The sequence below is a fragment of the Callithrix jacchus genome, chromosome 22, assembly GCF_049354715.1.
Source record: "Callithrix jacchus isolate 240 chromosome 22, calJac240_pri, whole genome shotgun sequence".
NCBI lineage: Eukaryota > Metazoa > Chordata > Mammalia > Primates > Cebidae > Callithrix > Callithrix jacchus.
This window is the reverse complement of record NC_133523.1, coordinates 22,708,943-22,732,484: the sequence shown is the minus strand read 5'-3', so window position 1 is coordinate 22,732,484 and position 23,542 is coordinate 22,708,943. Positions and strand designations below refer to the sequence as shown.

The following is a 23,542-nucleotide window of genomic DNA, read 5'->3' as shown; positions in this document are numbered from 1 at the left end:
TCATTGCCTCAGCCTCCTGAGTAACTGAGATTACAGGTGTCCATCACCATGCCCGGCTAATTTTTGTATTTTTAGAAGAGACACGGTTTTACCAGCTTGGCTAGGCTTGTCTTGAACTTTCGACCTCGTGGTCCACCTACCTCAGCCTCCCAAAGTGCTGGGATTACAGGCGTGCACCACTGCACCGGCCTCCTTTCACTTTTTATAATAAAAATTAGTACATATTGATTGAGCCACTTTGTTTAAGTAAATACTAGGGGTCTTCATAAATCATGAAGATATTTTTATATATAAATGTAGCAAACATGGCAGTGCTTGCTCTGTAAGGTGCTTTATAACAAGCCATAAATATTCTTGTTGGAGTTAGTTTGTAACTTCAAGTCTGAGGTGGAACATATCCATGGCGAGAAATATCGTTGATTTTTTTTTATGTGGAGAGGACTTTTTTTTAGACTGCAAAGCTCAATTTTGCTGACTTTTCAGCCTTTTTAACTTTTTTATTGCTTTGTCTATTCAGGGTCTTTTGTGGTACCATATGAATTTTAGCTGTATTTTTAAAAATTTCTATTAAGTATGTCACTGGCATTTTGATAAACGTTGTATTTTATCTGTAGATCATTTTATGTAATGAAGCTATTTAAGAATATTAATGCCAGCTGGGCGTGGTGGCTTAAGCCTGCAATCCAAACACTTTGGACGTTAAGGCAGGTGGATCACCTGAGGTCAGGAGTTCAAAACAAGCCTGACCAACATGGTGAAACCCCTTCTTTATAAAAATACAAAATAAAAATAAATAGAATATTAATGCCAATTCATGAGTAATATATTTTTATTTGTGTATCATTTAGTTTTTTACTTAAATGTTTTTTAGATTATAGTGTAAGGTGTTGAAATGTTTGGTTAAATTTATTTCAAAGTATAGTTACTACAGTTATTGTGGAATTGTTATTTTAAATTTCAAATTAAGGGCTGGGCACAGTGGCTCACGCCTATAATCCCAGCACTTTGGGAGGCTGAGGTGGGTGGATCACGAGGTCAGGAGATCAAGACCATCCTGCTCAACAAGGTAAAATTGCATCTCTACTAAAAATATAAAAATTAGCTGAGCATGGTGGCGTGCACCTGTAGTCCCAGCTACTTGGGAGGCTGAGGCAGGAGAATTGCTTGAACCCAGAAGGCGGAGGTTGCGGTGAGCCGAGATCAAGCCATTGCACTCCAACAGTAAAACTTCGTCTCAAAAAAAAAAAATTTCTAATTGAGATAGTTAATTGTTACTGTATAAAACTGCTACTCACTTTTGTATGCTGATTTTGTATTGTGCAAGTTTAATGTGTTATATCGAACTGAGCGCAAAAAGTCAACACCAGAACAAAAGTATGCCAAATTACAGGGTTTATTGCCGGCGACCATGGAGGACTCACGTCTCTCCAATCCGTGGCCCCAAAAGAAGACAGACAAGACCTTTTTATACCCACTAAACTACTTTTGGGAGTGGGGGGAAGGAGCAGAGATGAAAGAAAACCTTCACCACACCGAGATATCTCGGTGGGCTGTAAATCACCTCCTGGGTAGGAGAGGAGGGTGATGGGTTCCGGACATTCCGAGGGCTAGGAGAGAGATTTGCAGAACTTAAGATAACCATTTGCTTACACATCGTCTGGGTGGGAGTTACTTGCCGCCAGGTTGGAATTATTCGGGGGTGCTTACTCTTGGCCATTACTGATGATCAAAGGCCAGCAATTCTGGTAGTTACAGAGAAACTATACAGCTTTACCTTTTTGCAAAGTAATGTAGCAGTTTACAGAAACCAAGGTAAGCAGTCCTTGTGAGGAGAATGGAAACAGTTTTGTCCTTTATAAGATGGCAGTGTACAGGTTCTAACTCTAGGCTAGCTATATCTCATTCCCCCCTGTTTTTTATAACTTGTATTGAATCTTCAATAGCTGTCCTCTTCTTGACACAGGGGCCTGGCCCATAGTTGGATCTTAGGACCATTAATTTTACTGAATCTATTCTTTCCTGGATAAATTTGCGGAGCATGTTCAAAAGGCATGGTCCAAATGTTAACCTTAGTTAACCTTAGAACCACTAGCACCACGGGTCCTGCCAACCCAGTGAGCAGGAATGTCAGCCATGGGGACCAAGAGAACAGTTTTTGGTACCAGTTTCCTGAGGCTTCCCTAAGGTGTTTTCTCATTTCTAAGTTTTTCCTAACCATAGCAAGACTGTCTCGGATAATTCCAGAATTATTTGCATAGAAGCAACATTGCTCACCGAGAGCCGCACACAGCCCTCCTTCCTTCAAGAGCAACAAGTCTAACCTTCGTCTATTTTGCAATACCATTTCAGCTGAGTCTACTTGCTCAGCTAATCTGGTGATGGAACTTTCCAGATGGGCAATATCTGCATCTATTTGATGTGAAAGAGTTTGGAAATTATGGTCCCCAGTGACTAAGGCAGATATTCCTATAGCGGTGGACCCTGCTATTCCAAGTCCTACTAATAGGGGTACAATTATGGGGGCCCGTTTCCAACGTCTGTCTGTATTGGGTGCTATGAGAATTTCATTTTGGGGTCCACTATAAACATTAATCCGGGGCAGTATATACACAGGGATACAAAGAATGGGTTTTGAGGAGTTTCTGAACTGGTAGGTGGAAATACAGCTCGTGGGACCAAAAGTACAGGTGAACCAAACAGAGTCAGGGGCCGTGTAATAAACACTTGTCTGGCTATAACTCAAAATAAGGGTATTTTTGCAAAACTGTCGGTAAGGGGAGTTGATGGGATTATAATTAGGGGAGTGGAAACATCTGCTTTCTCCCTCTAGATTACCTAGAGTTATGTGGACCTGCCTTTCAGTACATGAGGTGTTTGAGGGGGCTATGTCATGTTGGGATGCTAGGCCTATGTAAAAAGGCGGCTGTGGATTTAAGCATAGCCAGCAATCTTTTTCTAGGTTTGGGTTTGTCTGGTTGAGCAGGTGGTGTGTGGAGGACAACATGTTTAGAAGGTTGAAGCCTTCTATGTCTGGGGGGGCTTCTGTGAATAGGTTCGGAGTGGAGATAGCAGAGCTAGGAGTGGAGGATAGATTGGGAGCAACAGGGCTAAAACGCAGCTGTCTGGTTTTTGGGGATGATTTCTGGGGAACTTAGGACCTCGGCTACAGGTCCCACTGGGAGGTTAGTTCTAGGCAATGATATACGCTGGATGGTAAAGATGTTTCCCTTATCCCATCCATTCATATATACCCTAAGACCCCAGGTCCGCCCTGTTGCCCATTTCTCATCTGGGTGCAGAACTGTTATTTTAAGTGGGTTACAAGATCTGGTGTGGCAAGAGCTCGGGGGAGAGACTCGGGTGAACGAGATGAAAGTGTCTCTATTTGTAGTGTATCCAGTTATAGTGAAAATAGACTCACAGCCCCAATGGGGACAGAAGAACTCATCTAAGTTTCCAGTTTCATCTCTTATCTGGTGTGGACCCTGGGCATAGATAGAGTCCCATTCTATGAAGCTGTTTTTCGACCCCCACATTTCCACACCCGGGTTTTGTTACATCTAGGGTTGTTACTCTGCCTCCCCAAGTGAAGCCTGCCCTTTTTCTTCTGACACCTGTTTCCCCCTGGTTGAGAGTAGCTCCCAAGAGGGCTCAAAGGTTTAGGGAAAAGGTTATGGGGCCTCTGGGAATGTATTCTAGGGTTACATTGATAAAGGTGCATCCCCTTTCAGTTTTAGAACTAATATATCCACCAGTGGCTTCTTCAGTAAGGATCCATGGGTAATAGGTGGGTGTCAAGGGGGGTCTCCTTCAAAGGACTACATCAGGAATCAGGGGGGCAAGGAAGGTTACTGTGAGGAGCGTGAAAGTCTTAGCTTTAGGTGGTCTGCTGAAGCTGAGGTCACTCTCCATTGTGCATCCGGGGGGGCAGTCTTGACATGTGAGTGGTGAATCCAGGCAGTTAGTCCATCCACCTTGACAGCCATGGGGGTGATTAGAATCACAGTGTAGGGTCCCTTCCAGCGAGGAGTCAGAGGAGTCAGGCCGGAGGCGGTGAATCTCTTTATCAGGACTTCGTCCCCTGGCTGGAAGGGGTGTACCGGCTGGTCAGTAAGGTACCCCAAGGTAGGTTGAGCTCCCCTGATGAGCGGGTGCACCTGGGACTGAACAGACTGGAGTGCCTGTAAGGACTTAAGGAGTGTATGGTTATGGATTTCCACATGTATGGTGTCTGCAAGTTTGGGGAGTAAGGGAGGGGGCCTCCCAAACATAATTTCAAAAGGAGTAAAGCCTTTCTTATAGGGAGTACATTGGGTACAGAGGAGAGCAAAAGGAAGCAGGTTGACCCAGTTTTCACCGGTCTCTAGGATAAATTTTGTTAGAGTTTTCTTGATGGTCCGGTTCATCCTTTCAACCTGCCCAGAACTCTGGGGGTGATAGGCACAGTGTAGCTTCCAGGATATGCCCAGGGCCTTGGCCAGGGCATAAATTTGTGCCGTAAAGGCAGGGCCATTATCTGATCCCAGTGTCAGGGGCAAGCCGCACCGAGGAACCAGGTCCTGTAGCAATCTCTTTGTTACTACCAGTGTGGTCTCTGACCTAGTAGGAAAAGCCTTGACCCATCCAGAAAAAGTGTCTACAAACCCAAGGAGGTATTTATAGCCACACGCTGGGGGCTTTATTTCAGTAAAATCTACCTCCCAGTGTTTCCCTGGGCTGGCACTCCTGAGTCTTATCCCTGCCTGACTAGCCCTACTGGCCCTTGGATTTACTCTGGCACAGACGTCACAATGAGTAGAAGTTTTCTTAACAATCTCATATAAATGTGGAATGTAGTATCTGGCCCTCAGCAGCTCAGTTAGTTTTGTTTGCCCTAAGTGAGTAGCCTGATGTGTGTCCTTAGCTAGAACCTTTCCTAGAGCCTCAGGGAGCACAATCCTTGTGTCTGGTAGAACCCACCATCCTGTGGAATATTGCCCTCCCCCCTGTTCTTTGGCAAAGTTTTCTTTTTCAGGTGAGTACGTTGGGGTAGAAGGCAGGTTTGGGGCCGGCAGAGTTACAAGAAGAGTCAGAGGCTTTATCAGCCCCAAGGCTGCCTGTCTGGCTTGCAGGTCAGCTGCCCTATTTCCCCTTGCCTCTGGTGAATCTCCCTTCTGGTGTCCTTTGCAGTGTATTAATGCCACTGCCTTGGGCTTCCATAGAGCTTCTAGCAGGGCTAGGATTTTTTCTTTGTTTTTGATGATTTTTCCCTCTGAGGTAAGCAGCCCTCTTTCTTTATAAATGGCTCCACGTACATGGGCCGTAGCAAAGGCATATCCACTATCTGAATAAATATTGACAGTTTTTTCCTCTGCCCAGTCCAAGGCCTTTATCAGAGCTATGAGTTCTGCCTTCTGGGCTGAGGTCCCGTGTGTGAGAGCCTGGGCCCAGAGAACCCGCTCTAGGGTGACCACAGCTGCCCCGGCATACCTGACTCCATTGACCATGAAGCTGCTTCCATCCATATACAGTACCTCTTCTGGGTTCTGCAGGGGGACGTCGGTGAGAGATCCGGTCGCGCAGCATGGAGGACGTCTATGAATAAGGGCTCCTCTGGCTTGCTGTCAGGTAACCATGTAGCAGGGTTTAAAACTGTGGTCTTTAAGAACTTTATGCGGGGCTGATCCAAAAGTAAGGCCTAATATTGAACTATGCGGGCATTTGACATCCATTTTCCCGGGGCTTCACGGAGTAGTGACTCCACTGCGTGGGGTGCTACTAAATTTAACTCCTGCCCCAAAGTCAGTTTGTCTGCCTCCTTGACTAATAAGGCTGTGGCTGCCACCGTTCTTAGGCAAGCTGGCCATCCAGAGGCTATGGGGTCAAGTTTTTTTGAGAGGTAGGCGACTGGCCAGGACCAGGGTCCCAGACTTTGGGTGAGCACCCCCTTAGGGACTCCCTGTTTTTCATGCACAAACAACTGGAAAGGTTTGGAGATGTCTGGCAAGGCCAAGGCTGGGGCCTCAATCAGGGCAGTTTTGAGTTTGTCAAAAGCTTATTGCTCTACCTCTGTCCATGTCAAGGGCTGATTTCCTCCCGTGCAGGCATACAGGGGCTTGGATATCTCAGCAAATCCCAAAATCCACAGTCTGCAGTATCCTACTGCCCCAAGGAATTCTCGAACTTGGTATTTCATTGTGGGGATGGGTATTTGCAGCACTGCCTGGATTCGGCTGGGTGCCAGTGCCCAGTTTCCCTTCTCTATAATATAGCCCAGGTAAGTAACTCTCAGCTGGCAGAGTTGGGCTTTTTTAGCTAGACCCGGTACCCCAAAGTCTGCAGGGTTTTTAATAATGACTGAGTGGTCTCTTTACAGGCCTCCTGGGTTTTTTTAGCCAAGAGTAAGTCATCCATGTATTGGGGCAGGGTACATTCTGGGAACTCAGCTCAGAAAGCTGCAAGGTCTTGGCTCAACGCCTCATCAAACAGCATAGGGGAATTTTTGCAACCCTGCGGCAGTCTCGTCCAAGTGAGTTGCCCAGAAACCCCCGTGTCTGGGTCAGTCCATTCAAAAGCAAATATGGGCTGGCTGACTGGGGCCAGCGGTATACAGAAGAATGCGTCTTGTAGGTCCAGGACCGTATAATGGAGGTGGTCTGGGGGCAATAGACTCAGGAGGGTGTATGGGTTTGGAACTGTAGGATGAACAGTTTCCACTCGTTTGTTTACCTCCCTCAAGTCTTGTACAGGTCGATAGTCCCTTGTGCCTGGTTTTAAGACAAGGAGTAAGGGAGTATTCCAGGGGGACTTACAGGTAGTAAGGATTCCTCCTCTTAGAAGTCTGGTTATATTTGGAGCAATTTTCTGTCTAGCTTCCTGGCTCATGGGATATTGTTGTACCTGGACTGGAGTTGCCATTGCCAATAGCTGGACCATGACTGGGGTATGGTGACTTGCCAGGACCGGGGGATTTGTCTCAGTCCATACCCCAGGTACCTTTTCTTGAAACTGGCAGAGGAGGTCTGATGTTGGCTGTTGATCTGCTTCTGAGGATAAAGCTTCCTGCAAGAAATACTTGTCTAACAGGGTACAGGTGATGAGGATTTTCTGAGGTGGCCCTGATGTCAAGGGAGGAGGAATTGAGAGGCAGGCCTGACTTTCACAAAAAGCAATATTTGCTTGAAGTTTGTGGAGTAAATCCTGTCCTAGGAGTGGGTATGGACACTCTGGAATAACTAAAAAGGAGTGGATGAAAGTACCGTTTCCCAGATCAATGAGTCTGTTGGTGGTCCAAGGGCTTGATGTGGTTTTTCCTGTAGCCCCTTGAATAATTGTTTTTCTGTTGGACATTGGTCCCAACGGCTGAGTAAGAACTGAGTGGGCCGCTCTGGTGTTGACCAAGAAACTGACAGGTGTGCCCCCAACTTTCAAAGTGACCCTGGGCTCCTGGGGGCTTAATTGATAAGAACCCGGGGTCTGTCAGTCTCAGGTTTCTAAGCTGAGAACAGCCCTTGGCTGTCTCTCCTGTATCATCCCTTGACTCTTTCTTTCTGGATATTCCTGCCTCCAGTGTCCCTCTCTTTGGCAGAATGCACATTGGTTAGGCCCTAGCCGGGGTCTCTGTTTCTTAAGGCCTCTCTGCTGGATCTCTGGTCCCCTTGGGATAACTTGGGTTTCCTGATCTCCATAAGCTTCCTGGAGAGCTACTATTACTGCCTTAGAAACTCTCTTACCTTGTTTGGCTTCTAAAGTGTCTCTATTGTTAAAAACTTTTTGGGTGATCTCCAAGAACTGAGTTAGATTCATTCCCTGGAATCCCTCTAATTTCTGCAACTTTCTTTTGATGTCTGGGGCAGACTGGGAAACGAAAGCCAGATTTATGGCCCGCTGATTCTCTGGGGCCTCAGGGTCAATAAGGGTATAGGTGTGGTAGGTTTCCTGTAGGCGCTCAAGGAAAGCGGCTGTGGACCCTGGGTCACAGTCCCTACCTTGGAGAGGTTGGTGGGTTTTCGAGCTGCACCCCTAACACCCTCTAATAAGTACCGGTGAAAATTTTCCAAAGCCTGCATGCCCGCTGAGGTGTTTGGGTCCCATTGGGGCCTATTGGAAGGGAAAAGTTTATTATTTTTTCCTGATGGTCTTGTACTGACCCTCCCCCCATCCCAAGTATTGCTTTATAGGCTTCTTGCCTAATCCTACTTCTCTCCTCCGTGGTAAACAACACCAGGAGCAGCTGCTGACAGTCATCCCAGGTTGGACGGTGGGTTTGTAAAACTGACTCCAGGAGTCCTGTGAGTGCCTGGGGCTTTTCAGAAAATGGAGGGTGTTACGCCTTCCAGTTATACAAGTCACTAGAAGAAAAGGGGATATGAATAAAGAAGGGGCTGCCCCGGCTACTGCCATCTGTGGGAGGTGCCTCCTGGAGGGGCGACAGCTTTGGCGGATGTGGGGCCCCGCTCCGGGTGTGGAGAGGAGACAAGGGCTGGTCATTAGTACTGTCTGGGGAGGGGTGCCGGGACCCCACCCCCAAGGGCCGAGGATATGGTGGAGGTAACTCTTGGTCTTCATCATGGCCTGGAAGAACAGCAGACGCTGAGGGGCTCTTCTTAGGGCCTGCTAGCATAACCTGAAGTCTAGCATGCTTTATGCATTTTTCAAGCCAAGGAGGGGGGTGCTGGTTCAGCCTCAGCCATTGATCTATGTATGGAAATTGATCAGGGTGGCCTGGGGACCCTGACACTATGTTCCAGACAGCCTGAATTATCTTAGGGTCATATGTCCCTGTATCTGGCCAGTCTACCCCAAAGGCTGGCCACTCTAGCTCACAAAGGGTCCGAAGCCTCTTTGGGGTTAGCTTAACACCATACTGGCCAGAGAACCCTAATTTTAAGTTTTCCGTCATGCATCGGAGAAGGGTGCATGGTCGGGATTGTGATAAGCCCATTTGGTTGTTTTCTTTCAGTTTTAAATCTTCCCTTGAGAGATTTTACTAGTTTAAGACTGGCTTTATTGAGGACTTGAAAATAACAATCTTGCAGCCTGCAGTGCCCCCCCCTTAATTGCTGTGCCAATAATTTGCACTACAAAGGGTTAGAAAGCCATTCTTGAAGCCAGTTTTTAGATGTAAATTTTACACTCTGAGCCTGAAAGCTGGGCGGGGCTGGCGGGAAAAAGAAAAAGAAAAAAAAAAAAAAACGCTTTCTGTGTCAGTTTAAAACTGAGCTCCAAGCCGCTGGGCCGGCTGCAAGTTCCTCGCCCTGTAGCTTTCTATCACATTTACACAGGGACCCTGAAAAGCATTTAATTCCTGTCTCCCTTTTTTTTTATTCTCTTCTCTGTCTCCTCTCTCTTGCTTTCTAGTTTTTTCTCTTGGGACTCTTGCTTACTACTCATGTCTTTCTCTTTCTATGGTATAGCCAATTTTGAAAAGCCTCAAATTCAAACTGTGCCCTTTCTAAAGCAGGTTTTAGTAAGGCCTCCGCAGCCAGGTCCTGCAAGGACCAGACATTTGAATTGGTGGGTCTGTCTCTAGTCCTATCCAACGGAACAGGGGGTAAGGGCCAGGGTAAGGTGGAGGTCTCTTTCTCTGCAAACCACAGCTGACTAGAATAAGCTCTGTGGAGGTTTACTGCTGCTCGGGCATAATCCTCTCGATTATAGGCTCTCCTATCCAAAGCCCATGGAAAAGTAGGGATACGGAAAAAGAGATGAACTAACAGATCAACTGGGTGTGTATTTTGTACCCACCACAATTCATAGAGTGAGCAAAAGAATTGCCAATTTGTCTTTAGTGGTTTATGGCACCTGAATTTTCAACAATTGAGATGATGCCAGTATGCCTCCCTGTGATACACCACCAGGCACTGTCCATAACAACATTGGACACTTTTCTGACAGAATAGGCAGTTACCAGTTTTCCATCCCAACCTGATAAAATGCTCTTTTAGGCCCTGATCTAGGACTTCATTTCCTATTACCCCAAAGAAACTACTTCCGAGGTGTCGAAGGCACAACTGCCTTCCTGACATGGACTCAGACCCAGCATGGACAAAAATACTCTTTTCCCAGTGGAGGTGGCTGGGAGAATTTACAGGCCACAATGATCATAACAAGAAAGAGAATTAAAACAACTAAAGTTAAGACTATCTGCCACATGGAAAAGAAAGAAAGAATGAGGCCTCAGTGATAGAAGAAAAAGATGAGAAAGAAGGAGAATAGAGTAATCTCTGCAGGGGTATAATCAATAAAAGTTCCCTGCATCCAGTGGTCCATTAACCACTGGAAAATACCTTCTACCTCAAGGGAAGATGGTCTGAACCAGTGTATGTCTGCTAGCAGAAGTCTAATGAAACTAACAAATTTACAGATGAGACAGGACCACATAAGAGTAACAGACAAAGGGTGGGAGCCTCCTAACAGGAGACCACTCAGTTGCCTGCCCAGCCACGCCCCTGGAGGGGTATTTCAGAAACTTCTTGGCTAAGGTGTACTTGTATAATCCCCAGGCCTGTTCACCTCAAGATGGAAGTCCAAGTAGGACAGCTCTGAGGTGAATCACCGTTATGCCTTATGACGCTCTTGTGGAACCGCGGGTGGAGGCCCACTCAAGCTCCGTGGCTTTCAGCCGTGGAACTACATATATACACATACACTCTCTCACTCACACAGAGGCTATGGAAAACAACCAAATGCTGACACCTACTATGCCAGAAAACTGGCACCCACTATGCCAGCCACTTGACACTGATATTCACTATACCAGCTACCAGAGGGCTGCCACCCACTATGACAGCCACCAGAAGGCTTGCACCCACTATCAGAGCCACCAGAAGCCTCAAGTGACATCTCAGTGAAGCTTGCGAGGTCAGAGTTGCAGTGACTCATCAGTCCCCCGACACAGGGATGGTCTCAATCTCTTGACCTCATGATCCACCCGCCTCAGCCTCCCAAAGCATTGGGATTATAGCCGTGAGCCACTGCACCCAGCCTTACATTTTTTCTGTTTTTAAATACTGTAATTATTTTTTGTTGACATAGCATAAAAATTTACTTGCTGTGGAGAACGATCCAAGATGGTCGATCGCTAACATCTAGGGATTGAAGCTCCCAGTGAAAGCTCAGAGAACGAGAGGATGCCACACTTTCAGACAAATTTTGGTTGCTCACGGAGCAGAAGATTCCCAGTGAAGGAGCTCCACGGGTCGCCAGCGCAACTCTTGTGTTTGGCACAGCAGTTTCATTGGCACCTCAGCGTGGCAGCTCTTGGTGCAGAGTAAATGGGACTGGTTCCCCTTCTGACCGAGGTTTGGAGGAGCTACACGGGTTTCCAGCGCAATTCTTGTGGCCGGCGCAGTGGTTGTGCTTGCACCTCAGTGCGGCAGCTCTTGGTGCAGAGTAAATGGGACTGGTTTCCCTTCTGACTGAGGTTGGGAGCTCTGGGAAGGCAGAGTCACCTATTACAAACTCAAGAAGGAAACTAGACTGAAGATTCCTGGGCAGAAAAGCACCATCAGTCTTAACGCCGCTGTTTTGGCTGGTACAGTGTGTTGCTCAGATTTCGGCCCTGGGAATTAACAATGTGGACGTCCACCCAGAGACCTAATTTGAAAGTTGGGAATTACAAAAATGACAGGTGAATAAATTTACAGTGATGGGAAGAAACCAGCATAAAAAGGCTGAGAATACTCAAAATCAGAATGCCTCTTCGTCTGAAGAGGATCACAGTTCCTCATCAACAAGGGAACAAGACTTGATGGAGAAGGAGCGCATCCCAGTAACAGAATCAGGCTTCAGAAGATGGATAATAAGAAACATCTGTGAGTTAAAAGAACATGTTGTAGCCCAATGTAAAGAAACTAAGAACTTTGAAAAAATGTTTGATGAAATCCTAATGAGAATAGACAACGTAGAGAGGAATATAAGTGAATTAATGGAACTGAAGAATACAATGCAGGAACTCTGAAAAGTATGCACAGGTTTAAACACTCAAATTGTTCAAGCAGAAGAAAGAATATCAGAATTCGAAGTCCAACATAATAAAATAAAATGAGAAGACAAGATTAGAGGAAAAAAGGATAAAAAGGAATGAGCAAAGTCTCCAAGAAATGTGGGACTTTGTGAAAAGACCACATTTACGTTTGATAGGTTTACCTGTCTGTGACGGAGAGAATGAATCCAAGCTGGAAAATATTCTTCAGGATATCATTCAGGAAAATTTTCCAATACTAGCAAAGCAGGACAATATTCAACCCCAGGTAATACAGAGAACACCACAAAGATATTCCTTAAGAAGAGCAACCCCAAGGCACATAATTATTAGATTCACCAGGGTTGAAATGAAGGAGAAAATACTAAGCGCAGCCAGAGAGAAAGGTCAGGTTACCCACAAAGGCAAGCCTATCGGACTTACAGCTGATCTCTCAGCAGAAACTCTACAAGCCAGAAGAGAGTGGGGGCCAATATCCAACATCCTCAAAGAACTGAACCTTCAGCCCAGAATTTTATATCCAGCCAAACTAAGCTTCACAACTGAAGGAAAAATAAAATCTTTTATGAACAAGCAAGTACTCAGAGATTTTATTACCACCAGGCCTGCTTTACAAGAGCTTCTGAAAGAAGCATTACACATAGAAAGAAACAACCAGTATTAGCCATTTTAAAAATATACCAAAAAGTAAAGAGCACCAACATAAAGAAGAATTTACATCAATGAATGGATAAAACAGCCAGTTAACATCAAATGGCAGTAATCCTAAGTTTAAATCAACTAAATCCCCCAATGAAAAGATATAGCCAAAACCCAACGACATGTTACATCCAGAGCATTTCACATGCAAGGATACACAAAGACTCAAAACAAAGGGATGGAGAAAGATTTACCAACCAAATGGAGAGCAAAAATAAATAAATAAATAAAAAGCAGGAGTTGCAATTCTCATATCGGATAAAATAGATTTTAAAGCAACAAAGATATAGTGGTAAAAGGACCAATGCAACAAGAGCTAACGATCCTAACACCCTGATACATAGAGACTTAGACTCGATGAGACAGAAAATTAATAAGAATATCCTGGACTATCACTCAGATACGGAACAAGTAAACTCAATAAGTATTTATAGAGTTCTCCACTTTAAATACACAAAATATACATTCTTGTCAATACCACATCACACCTACTCATAGGTTTAAGTGAAATATTCATTGGCCATTATTAATACTCATTTTATTTTAGAATGAAGCAACATTTCTGTTCTCTCTCCCTCTGCTTCCTCTCTCTTCCTCTCCTTCACTTTTTTTTCTTTCCTTCTCTCAAAAAATAGAAAAAAAAATAAATCAACTTGTAGACCTCTATATCGAGGTCGGCAATGCCTCTCTCATTGCTTGATTTTTTTCCTTCCCTTCTCTCCCTCCCCCCTTCCCTTCCTTCCTCCCTCCCTTTCTCCTTTTCTCCCTTCCTCCCTTCCTAAAAAAAAATTTACTTGCTGTGTCTGTAGAAACTGAAAATGCCGCAGGGTGCGGTGGCTCACACCTGTAATCCCAGCACTTTCGGAGGCTGAGGCAGGCGGATTCCCTGAGGTCAGGAGTTCGAGAGCAGCCAGACCAACATGGTGAAACCTTGTCTCTTAAAAAAGAAAGAAACTAAAGATGCCCTAGTTGACTCTGCTTTATTTATTGTTTTCCTTTCTTATAGAAAAAAAGCAGCACAAATGAGACAAGAAAGGATACACCCACAGCTGGGCACGGTGGCTCATGCCTATAATCCCAGAACTTTGGGAGGCGGAGGTGGGTGGATCACGAGGTCCAGAGATCGAGACCATCCTCATCAACAAGGTGAAACCCCGTCTCTACTAAAAATACAAAAATTAGCTGGGCATGGTGGTGCGTGCCATTAGTCCCAGCTACTCGGGAGGCTGAGACAGGAAAATTGCTTGAACCCAGGAGGCAGAGGTTGCAGTGATCCGAGATTGTGCCATTGCACTCCAGCCTGGTAACAACAGCAAAACTCCGTCTAAAAAAAAAAAAAAAAAAAGAGAGAGAGAGAGAGGATACACCCTGATTACAAACACATTGGTTTCTTTCTAGAGAGAACATATGAGTGAGAATATGGTCGAAGACCAACTTAATGAAACAAAACGACAAGACAAGAATAGAGAAAAAAGGATAAAAAGGAATGAGCAAAGTCTCCAAGCAATATGGGACTATGTGAAAAGACCTAATATACGCTTGATTGATGTACCTGAATGTGACGGAGAGAATGAATTCAAGCTGGAAAATACTCTCCAGGACATTATCCAGGAAAATTTTCCTAATTTAGCAAAGCAGGACACTATTCAACCCCAGGCAATACAGAGAACACCACAAAGGTATTCCTCAAGAAGACCAATCCCAAGGCACATAATCGTTAGATTCACCAAGATCGAAACGAAGGAGAAAATATTAAGGGCAGCCAGAGAGAAAGATCAAGTTACCCATAAAGGTAAGCCTATTAGGCTTACAGCAAGCAGATCTCTCAACGGAAACCCTACAAGCTAGAAGAGAGTGGGGGCCAATATTCAATATACTTAATCAACAGAACTTTCAGCCCAGAATTTGATATCCTGCCAATTTAAGCTTTACATTTGAAGGAAAAATAAAATCTTTTAGGAACAAGCAAGTACTCAGAGATTTTATTACCACCAGGCCTGCTTTACAAGAACTTCTAAAAGAAGCATTATACACAGAAAGGAACAACCAGTATGACCCTTTCTAAAAATACACCGAAAAGTAAAGAGCATTAACATAAAGAAGAATTTTTATCAACGAAAGGACAAAATAGCCAGTTAATATCAAATGGCAGCAACCCTAAATTTAAATCGACCAAATCTCCCAATCAAAAGATACAGACAAAATCTAACGGTATATCCAAAGATATACATAGACTCAAAATAAAGCGTTGGAAAAAAAAACGTACCAACCAAATGGAGAGCAAAAATAAATAAACAAAAAGCAGGAGTTGCAATTTTCACATTTGACAAAATAGATTTCAAAGCTACAAGGATACAAGGGTAAAAGGATTAATGTAATAATAAGAGATCTTAACACCCAGATACATAAGACCCATAATGAGATTTAGATTCAACGAGACAGAAAATTGATAACGATACCCGGGACTGGAACTAAGATCCAGAACAAATAAACTCAATAGAGCTCTCCATTTTAAACACACAAAATATACATTATCCACAAAATCTAACGATATATCTATAGATATACAAAGACTCAAAACAAGGGGATGGAAAAAAACTCACCAACCAAATGGAGAGCAAAAATAAATAAATAAAAAGCAGGAGTTGCAATTCTCACACTTAATAAAATAGATTTCAAAGCTACAAGGATGCAAGGGTAAAAGGATTAAGGTAACAATAAGAGATCTTAACACCCAGGTACATAAGACACATAATGAGATTTAGATTCAACGAGACAACAAATTGATAACGACATCCAGGACTTGAACTCAGAGCCAGAACAAATAAACACAATAGAGGTCTCCATTTTAAACACATAAAATATGCATTAACCACTTTAAACACTCAAAATATTGATCGGCCATTATTGAAACCCATTTTAGGAATGAAGTAATATTCCTTTTTCCCTCTTTTTCTTTTTTTCCCCTTCTTTTTCTCTTTTTTTCTCAAAAAAAAAGAAAAGAGAATATGAACTTGAAATATATGGCATCTTTTGTAGGAGTACAGACAATAATAATAAAGACAAGTAGGCCAGACGCGGTGGCTCAGGCCTATAATCCCAGCACTTTGGGAGGCTGAGGTGGGTGGATTACTAGGTCAAGAGATCAAGACCATTTTGGTCAACATGGTGAAACCCCGTCTCAACTAAAAATATAAAAAATAGCTGGGCGTGGTGGCACAGCCTGTAGTTCCAGCTACTCGAGAGGCTGAGGTAGGAGAATTGCTGGAACTCAGGAGGCAGAAGTTGGGGTGAGCCGAGATGGCGCCGTTGCACTCAAGCGTGGGTAATAAAAGGGAAACTCCGTCTCAAAAAAAAAAAAAAAAGTCGGGCGCGGGGGCTCATGCCTATAATCCCAGCACTTTGGGAGGCCGAGGCGACTGGATCACAAGGTCAAGAGATCGAGACCATCCTGGTCAACATGGTTAAACCCCGTCACTACTAAAAATATAAAAATTAGCTGAGCATGGTGGCACAGGCCAGTAGTCCCAGCTACTCGGGAGGCTGAGGCAGGAATGTTGCTTGAACCCAGGAGGCGGAAGTTGCGGTGAGCCAAGGTCACGCCATTGCACTCCAGCCTCGGTAACAAGAATGAAACACCGTCTATAAAAATAAAAAAATAAAAAAATTTACCCCTATGCTCGAAGGGAACATAATTCCGTGTCTTCTTTGACTCCTAATTCCAACTATTAACCCAGAACTAGAAGAAATGTAACATTTCATTTTAGCACAAAAAATTTTACGTCTATTTTAGATTCAAAAGGAACAGGTGAAGATTTTTTACATAGGTATACTGCATGATGTTAAGGTTTTGACACTTGAAAATTCCATTGCCCAAGTAGTGTACATCGTATCAATGTCTTCTCCCTTTTTTTATTTGTTTATTGTTTCTATCTTCGTTTCCATGTTCACCCAATGTTTAACACCCACTTATAAGTGAGAACATGTAGTACATGATGTACGCAATGCAATACTATCCAGTCACAAGAAAGAAAAATAGTGTTCTTTGCAGCAACATGGACATTAATTTTCTTTCTTTATTTACTTCTTTCTTCTTTTTGAGACAGAGTCTTAGTCTATTGCCCAGGCTGGAGTGCAGTGGTGTGATCTCAGCTCACTGCAACCTCTGCTGCCTGGGTTCCAGCAATTCTGCCCCAACCTCCCAAGTAGCTGGGATTACAGGTGCCTGCCACCATGTCATTTTTCTATTTTTAGTAGAGACAAAGCCAGGCTTGTCTTGAACTTCTAACCTCGTGATCCACCTGTCTCGGCCTCCCAAAGTGCTGGGATTACAGGTGTGAGCCACAGCGCCTGGCCTAATATTCTTAGTATAAGCAAGTTAACAAAGAAAATGAATCTAAAGGCCAGGTGCGGTGGCTCCCACCGGTAATCCCAGCACATTGGGAGGCCGAGGTAGGCAGATCACAAGATCAAGAGATCCTGGCCAACTTGGTGAAACCCCGTCTCTATTAAAAATGCAAAACTAATTGGGTGTGGTGTCACATACCTGTAGTCTCAGCTACTCGGGAGGCTGAAGCAAGAGAATTGCTTGAACCGGGGATGTGGAGGTTGCAGTGAGCCAAGATTGCACCATTGCCCTTCAGCCTGAGGACAGAAGGGAGACTCCAGATCAAAAAAAGAAAAAGAAAAAAAGGAAAATGAATCTAAAATTTATGGGTACCTGGTTCCATTCTGTCTTTGCTATGGTGAATAGTGCTACCATAATTATGTGAGTTTAAGTGTTTTCTTTCAACCGTATAAGTATTTTTATTCTTTTTTGTTTTTCAGACCGAGTTTTGCTATCGTTACCCATACTGGAGTGCAATGGCACGATCTCGGCTCACCTCAACCTCCACCACCTGGGTTCAAGAAATTCTCCTGCCTCAGCCTCCTGAGTAGCTGAAACTACAGGTGCGCACCACCATGCACAGCTAATTTTTTTTTGTATTTATAGTAGAGACGGGGTTTTACCTTGTTGACCAGGATAGTCTCGATCTCTTGACTTCGTGATTCAACCGCCTCGGCCTCCCAAAGTGCTGGGATCATAGGCGTGAGCCACCGTGCCCGGCATAAACTGCATTCTTGATTTTGTTCTCAGCTTTAATGTTATTAGTGTAAAAAATGCTACTCAGTTTTTTTATGTTGATTTCATATCATCAGACATTGCTGAAGTCATTTTTTAGGCTTAAATGTCTTTTGGTGAAATATTTAAATTTTTCCACGTAAAGAATTGTAACTTCGGCTTGGCGCAGTGGTTCACGCCTATAATCCCAGCACTTTGGGAAGCTGAGGCAGGTGGATCACAAGGTCAAGAGATCGAGACCATCCTGGTCAACAAGGTGAAACGCCATCTCTGCTAAAATGCAAAAATTAGCTGGGCATGGTGGTGCATGCCTGTAGTCCCAGTTACTCGGGAGGCTGAGGCAGGAGAATTGCCTGAACCCAGGAGGCGGAGGTTACAGTGAGGCGAGATCATGCCGTTACATTCCATTCTGGGTAACAACAGCAAACCTCCATCTCAAAAAAAAAAAGAATGATATTTTCTGTGAAGATAATTCAACTTCCTATTTATCTTTTTTTTTTCTTTTTTTAAGATGGGGTTTCACCCTTTTGGCCAGGCTTGTCTGAAACTCCTGACCTAAGTTGACCCACCCACCTCAGTCTCCAAAAGTTCTAGGATTACAGGCGTGAGCCACCTCGCCCGGCCTCAACTTCCTATTTTTCTATTTAGATTCCCTTTATTTCTTTCGGTGCTCTGGTTAAGACTTCCAGAACTATATTGTATAGGAGTTTGAGTGTTGAGTGAAAATTGTTACATTTATGGAGAATGCACCCAGCTTTTGTCTGGTCTGTATGATGTTAAATGAAGACTTTTCATAGAGGACTTATTTTTGACGCATGTTTCTTCAGTATCTAGAGCACATTTTTATAAATGAATATTGAATTTCTTGAATGCTTTTTCTTTACCTATTTTCATAATTTTTGCTTTTAATCATCTTTAGAAGGTGAATTACAATTATTGACCTGCATATGATAAAACATTGCATTGATAAAGCCCACATGATTGCGGCAAAGTAACTTTTGATTTGCTTATGAACTCAGCTTGCTAGTATTTCATCGAGGATTTTCATTTCAATGTTCATCAAGAATATTTACCTATAGTTTTTGTGTGAGTGTGTCTTTTTTTTTTTTTTTTGTGACAGAGTTTCGCTGTTACCCAGACTGGAGTGCAATGGAGCGATCTCGGCTCACCGCAACCTCCGCCTTCTGGGTTTAAGCAATTCTCCTGCCTCAGCCTTTCGAGTAACTAGGACTACAGGTGCGCACCACCATGCCCAGCTAATTTTTGTATTTTTAGTAGACACGGGAATTCACTTTGTTGACCAGGATAGTCTCGATCTCTTGACCTCGTGATCCACCCGCCTTGGCCTCTTAATGTGCTGAGATTACAGGCATGAGTCACTGCGCCCAGCCCGTGTGTGTGTGTCTTAATTAGATTTTCGTATTAGGATGATACTGGTTTCATATAAATCCCACTTTGATTTTTTATATACATTCAGTAGAATTGTACCAGTTCATCTTGTTTATATATGGTAAATTTTGCAGGTGAATGTATCTTATTCAGAGCTATTCATGGTTTTTTATTAGTAATTCAATTTCATTATACATTTTTGCTCTGCTCTAGATTTTTGTTTCTTGATGGTTCAATTTTGGGAGATTGTGTGTATTTATGAGTTCCATTTATTTTCTCTAAATTTTTTACTGTGCATGAATAGAATTGTTCATAGCAGTCTTTGAGTATGTTTTATATTTATGTCGAATTAGCTGTGCTTTCACATGTTTAACATTTAAATACATGCAGAATAAAAGTTTGACAAAAGTCACATTCCCTCATGATAAAATGTGAATAAATTAGCTATAGGGCAAATGGACTGTAAGCCAATAAACGCCACAAAGAACAAAAATCGCACAGCTGACAACATCCCAGACAGGGAAATGTTGTGAGCTTTTACTCTAAGAGCTACAATAGGTGGGGCGTGGTGGCTCACGCCTGTAATCCAAGCTCTTTGGAGGCCAAGGCGGGCGGATCACCTGAGGTCGGGAGTTCAAGACCAGCATGACCAACATTGGTGAAACCCCATCTTATATTTAAAAATATATATATATGAGCTACAATAACAAGGATGCCCTCTCTTTTCGTTCTTACTAAATGTAGTGCTATATTAGCTGGGTCAAGCCTGTAGTCCCAGATACTCTGAAGGCTAAAGGAGGAGAATCACTTAAACCTGGGAGGTGGAGGTAGCAGTGAGCCAAGATAGTGCCACTGCACTTCAACCTGACAACAGAGTGAGACTTGGTCTCATAAAACAAAAAGTTATATTGGCAAGCAAATTCTCCAGTTAAAACCAATGTTTTAAGTGCATTAGAAATACCACCTTTCTCATTAAAACCTACAAAGCAGCATGTAAAATGACATAACATAAAAACAACAGTGAGAAAACTGTAGCCATAAAACAGAAAGAAAAGAAAGGCTGTGACATTATACATAGTAGAAAAACACAAAAGACAAGCAAAACAACATAATTAGAAAATAAAATAAGCAGAATTTTGCTTTATATTCAGCAATATTCGGGTTTGCTGCCTAAAAAAAAGGTCCTCTCCACATAAACAATCAGTATTTTTTCTTAATCGTTGATATTTTGTCTCTGACTTAAAGTTACAAACTGACTCTAACAGGAATAATTACAGATTATAAAACGTCTGTTACTCAGCAAGCAATGTCTTTTTTTTTTGCTACATTTATATATTAAAACATCCTCATGACTTATGAAGACTTCTTAGCAGTTACCTGAACTGGGTCAATAAACAAATAAATATACCTCTGTCAAGTATAAAAAGTGAAAGGAACAACTAAAGAAAAGTAGGCTTACATATAGGGTTCTTCAACTATAAGAACAAAATGAAATGTTCTAATTCGATAAAATATAACTACATTAATTGTGGAATTACATCTAAAAATTATTGTATGCACTAAGTTTTATAATTGTATAATCTTTGACCACTTCACATAATGAAAACTTCATAAAGTATAAAAGAAAAAAATTATAAGAAACAGAAAATGTAGGTTTAGTATGAGTATCATGTAAGTAAAAACAAAATTCACATCAAGAGATTTTGAACCATAAGCCATAATATTTTACAGTAATTAATCCAATAGAAAGGAAAGAGTAGGCCGGGCGCGGTAGCTCACGCCTATAATCCCGGCACTTTGGGAGGTCAAGACGGGTGGATCACGAGGTCAGGAGATAGAGACCATTCTGGTCAACAAGGTGAAATCCGGTCTCTACTAAAAATACAAAAATTAGCTGGGTATGGTGGTGCCTGCCCTTAGTTTCAGCTACTCGGGAGGCTGAGGCAGGAGAATTGCTTGAACCCAGGAGGCGGAGGTTGCGGTGAGCCGAGATTGTGCCGTTGCACTCCAGTCTGGGTAACAACTGCAAAACTCAAAAAAAAAAAAAAAAGAAAGAAAGAAAGGAAATAGTATAGGCCAGGCTCAATGACTCATGTCTGTAATTCCAGCACTTTGTGAGGCCAAGTCAGGTGGATCACTTGAGGTCAGGAGTTTGAAATCAACATGGCAAACCCCGTCTTTACTTAAGATACAAAATTAGCCGGGCATGGTGGTGCATGCCTGTAATCCCAGCTACTGCGGAGGCTGAGGCAGGCGAATCGCTTGAACCGGGGAGGTGGAGGTTGTAGTGAGCCAAGATCATGGCAATGCACTCCAGCCTGGGCAACAAGAGCAAAACTCCATTTCCAAAAAAAAAAAAAAAGGAAAGCATATAGATTTGCTTTCAGCATTTTTTAGGTTTATACTTTCCTAGTAAATTACTCACCTTACTAAAATAATTTGTTTTGTAACAACACTGCTCTTTTCTTCTGAAAATAGGTACAAATTTAAACTAATACAAACATGCTTACTGATTCCAAAATTGTTTTTTTTCTTTTTTGAGACGGAGTTTTTCTCTCGTTACCCAGACTGAAGTTCAATGGCACGATCTTGGCTCACTGCAACCTCTGCCTTTTGTTTCAAGCAATTCTCCTGCCTCAGCCTCCCGAGTAGCTGGGACTACAGGGGCGCACCACCATGCCCAGCTAATTTTTTTGTATTATTAGTAGAGACGGGGTTTCACCTTGTTAACTAGAATAGTCTCCATCTCTTGACCTCGTGATCCACCCACCTCGGCTTTCAAAGTGCTGGGATTATTGACGTGAGCCACCGCACCCAGCCTTAAAATTTTAAGTATATACTTTTGTTACATAACAGTACAACTAGTAAAATGATATACTACTTATTTCAACTAAAATTTAAAATGCTTTTTTTGGCCAGGCACGGTGGCTCACGTCTGTAATCCCAGCACTTTGAGAGGCCGAGGCTCGTGGATCATGAGGTCAGGAGTTTGAGAACAGCCTGACCAACGTAGTGAAACCCCAGCTTTACTAACAATACAAAAATTAGCTGGGCATAGTGGCGCACACTGGTAATCCCAACTACTCAAGAGGCTGAGGCTGAAGAATCCTTTGAACCCTGGAAGGTGGATGGAGGTTGCAGTGAGCCAAGATTGCACCACTGCACTCCAGTCTGGATGACAGAGAGAGACTCCATCTCAATAAAACAAAAATAAAATGCTTCTTTCTCTATAATGCAGAATATTATTCTGAACACCTACCTCAGGCACCACCTATGTTAAAAAGAGCCTCTCAACTTAGATATTTACCATTTGTCTTACATTTTAATGTCCTTACCCTTCCATATAAAAGATCATAACGAATGCCGTCCTAATTTTAAAAAGTTTCATACCATAGGAATGAAGAGCATGAAGTAATTTGACAGTTGAAATTATGAAATTATTCATGTTACAAATCTGGTTTTTTTTTAAGGTATATATATATATATATATATATATATATATAAATTTATTTTAGATGAAGTTTTGCTCTTGTTGCCCAGTCTGCAGTGCAATGCCATGATCTCAGCTTACCACAATCTCCACCTCCTGGACTGAAGCGATTCTCCTGCCTCAGCCTCCCAAGTAGCTGGATTACAGGTGTGGGCCACCACGCCCAGCTAATTTTGTATCTTTAGTAGCGATGGGGTTTCTCCATTTTGATCAGGCTGGTCTTGAACTCCTCACCTCAGGTGATCCACCTGCCTCCGCCTCCCAAAGTGCTGGGATTACAGTTGTGAGCCACCATGCTAAAAGTGTACTTTGAATGTAATTATAACTTTTCAAACTTTTTGCATCTTTTACAGTTATACGCAAATGATTTATCTACCAACTTTAGCTCTGGATTATTTTTTTATACTCAGCACTCTGATTTACTGTAATGTTGCAGTCAGTGCCTTAGATATTTTTACTGGAAGTTATCTGATATTTACATAAACTTAGTATTAAAATAGTTTTATATTTACTGCATCTCCAAATATATGTGTGTGTGTGTGTGTATATATATATATTAAGACAGAGTTTCAGTCTTGTCAGCCAGGTGGGAGTGCAATGGCACAATCTTCGCTCACTGCTCCCAGGTTCAAGTGATTCTCCTGTCTCAGCCTCCTGAGTAGCTGAAAATACATTACAGGCACCAGCCACCATGCCTGGGTAATTTTTATATTTTTTGTAAGGATGATGCTTTGCCATGTCGACCAGGCTAGTCTCGAACTCTTGACCTGAGGTGATCCACCTGCCTCGGCCTCCCAAAGTACTGGGATTTCAGGTGTGAGCCACCATTTCTGGCCTGCAAAAACATATTTTAGTATAAACTCTCTTGTGTTTTCTA

At 42.9% G+C, this 23,542-nt stretch overlaps 1 protein-coding gene across 1 annotated transcript; it reads right to left on the bottom strand.

The window, feature by feature from the left end:
- Positions 1-1,397: 1,397 nt before the first annotated feature.
- On the bottom strand, positions 1,398-3,004 carry LOC144580790 (endogenous retrovirus group S71 member 1 Env polyprotein-like). The gene has a single exon (XM_078359880.1). It carries the CDS (start codon positions 3,002-3,004, stop codon positions 1,937-1,939), a length of 1,068 nt encoding a protein of 355 aa, XP_078216006.1. The 3' UTR covers positions 1,398-1,936.
- Between the last annotated feature and the right edge of the window lie 20,538 nt (positions 3,005-23,542).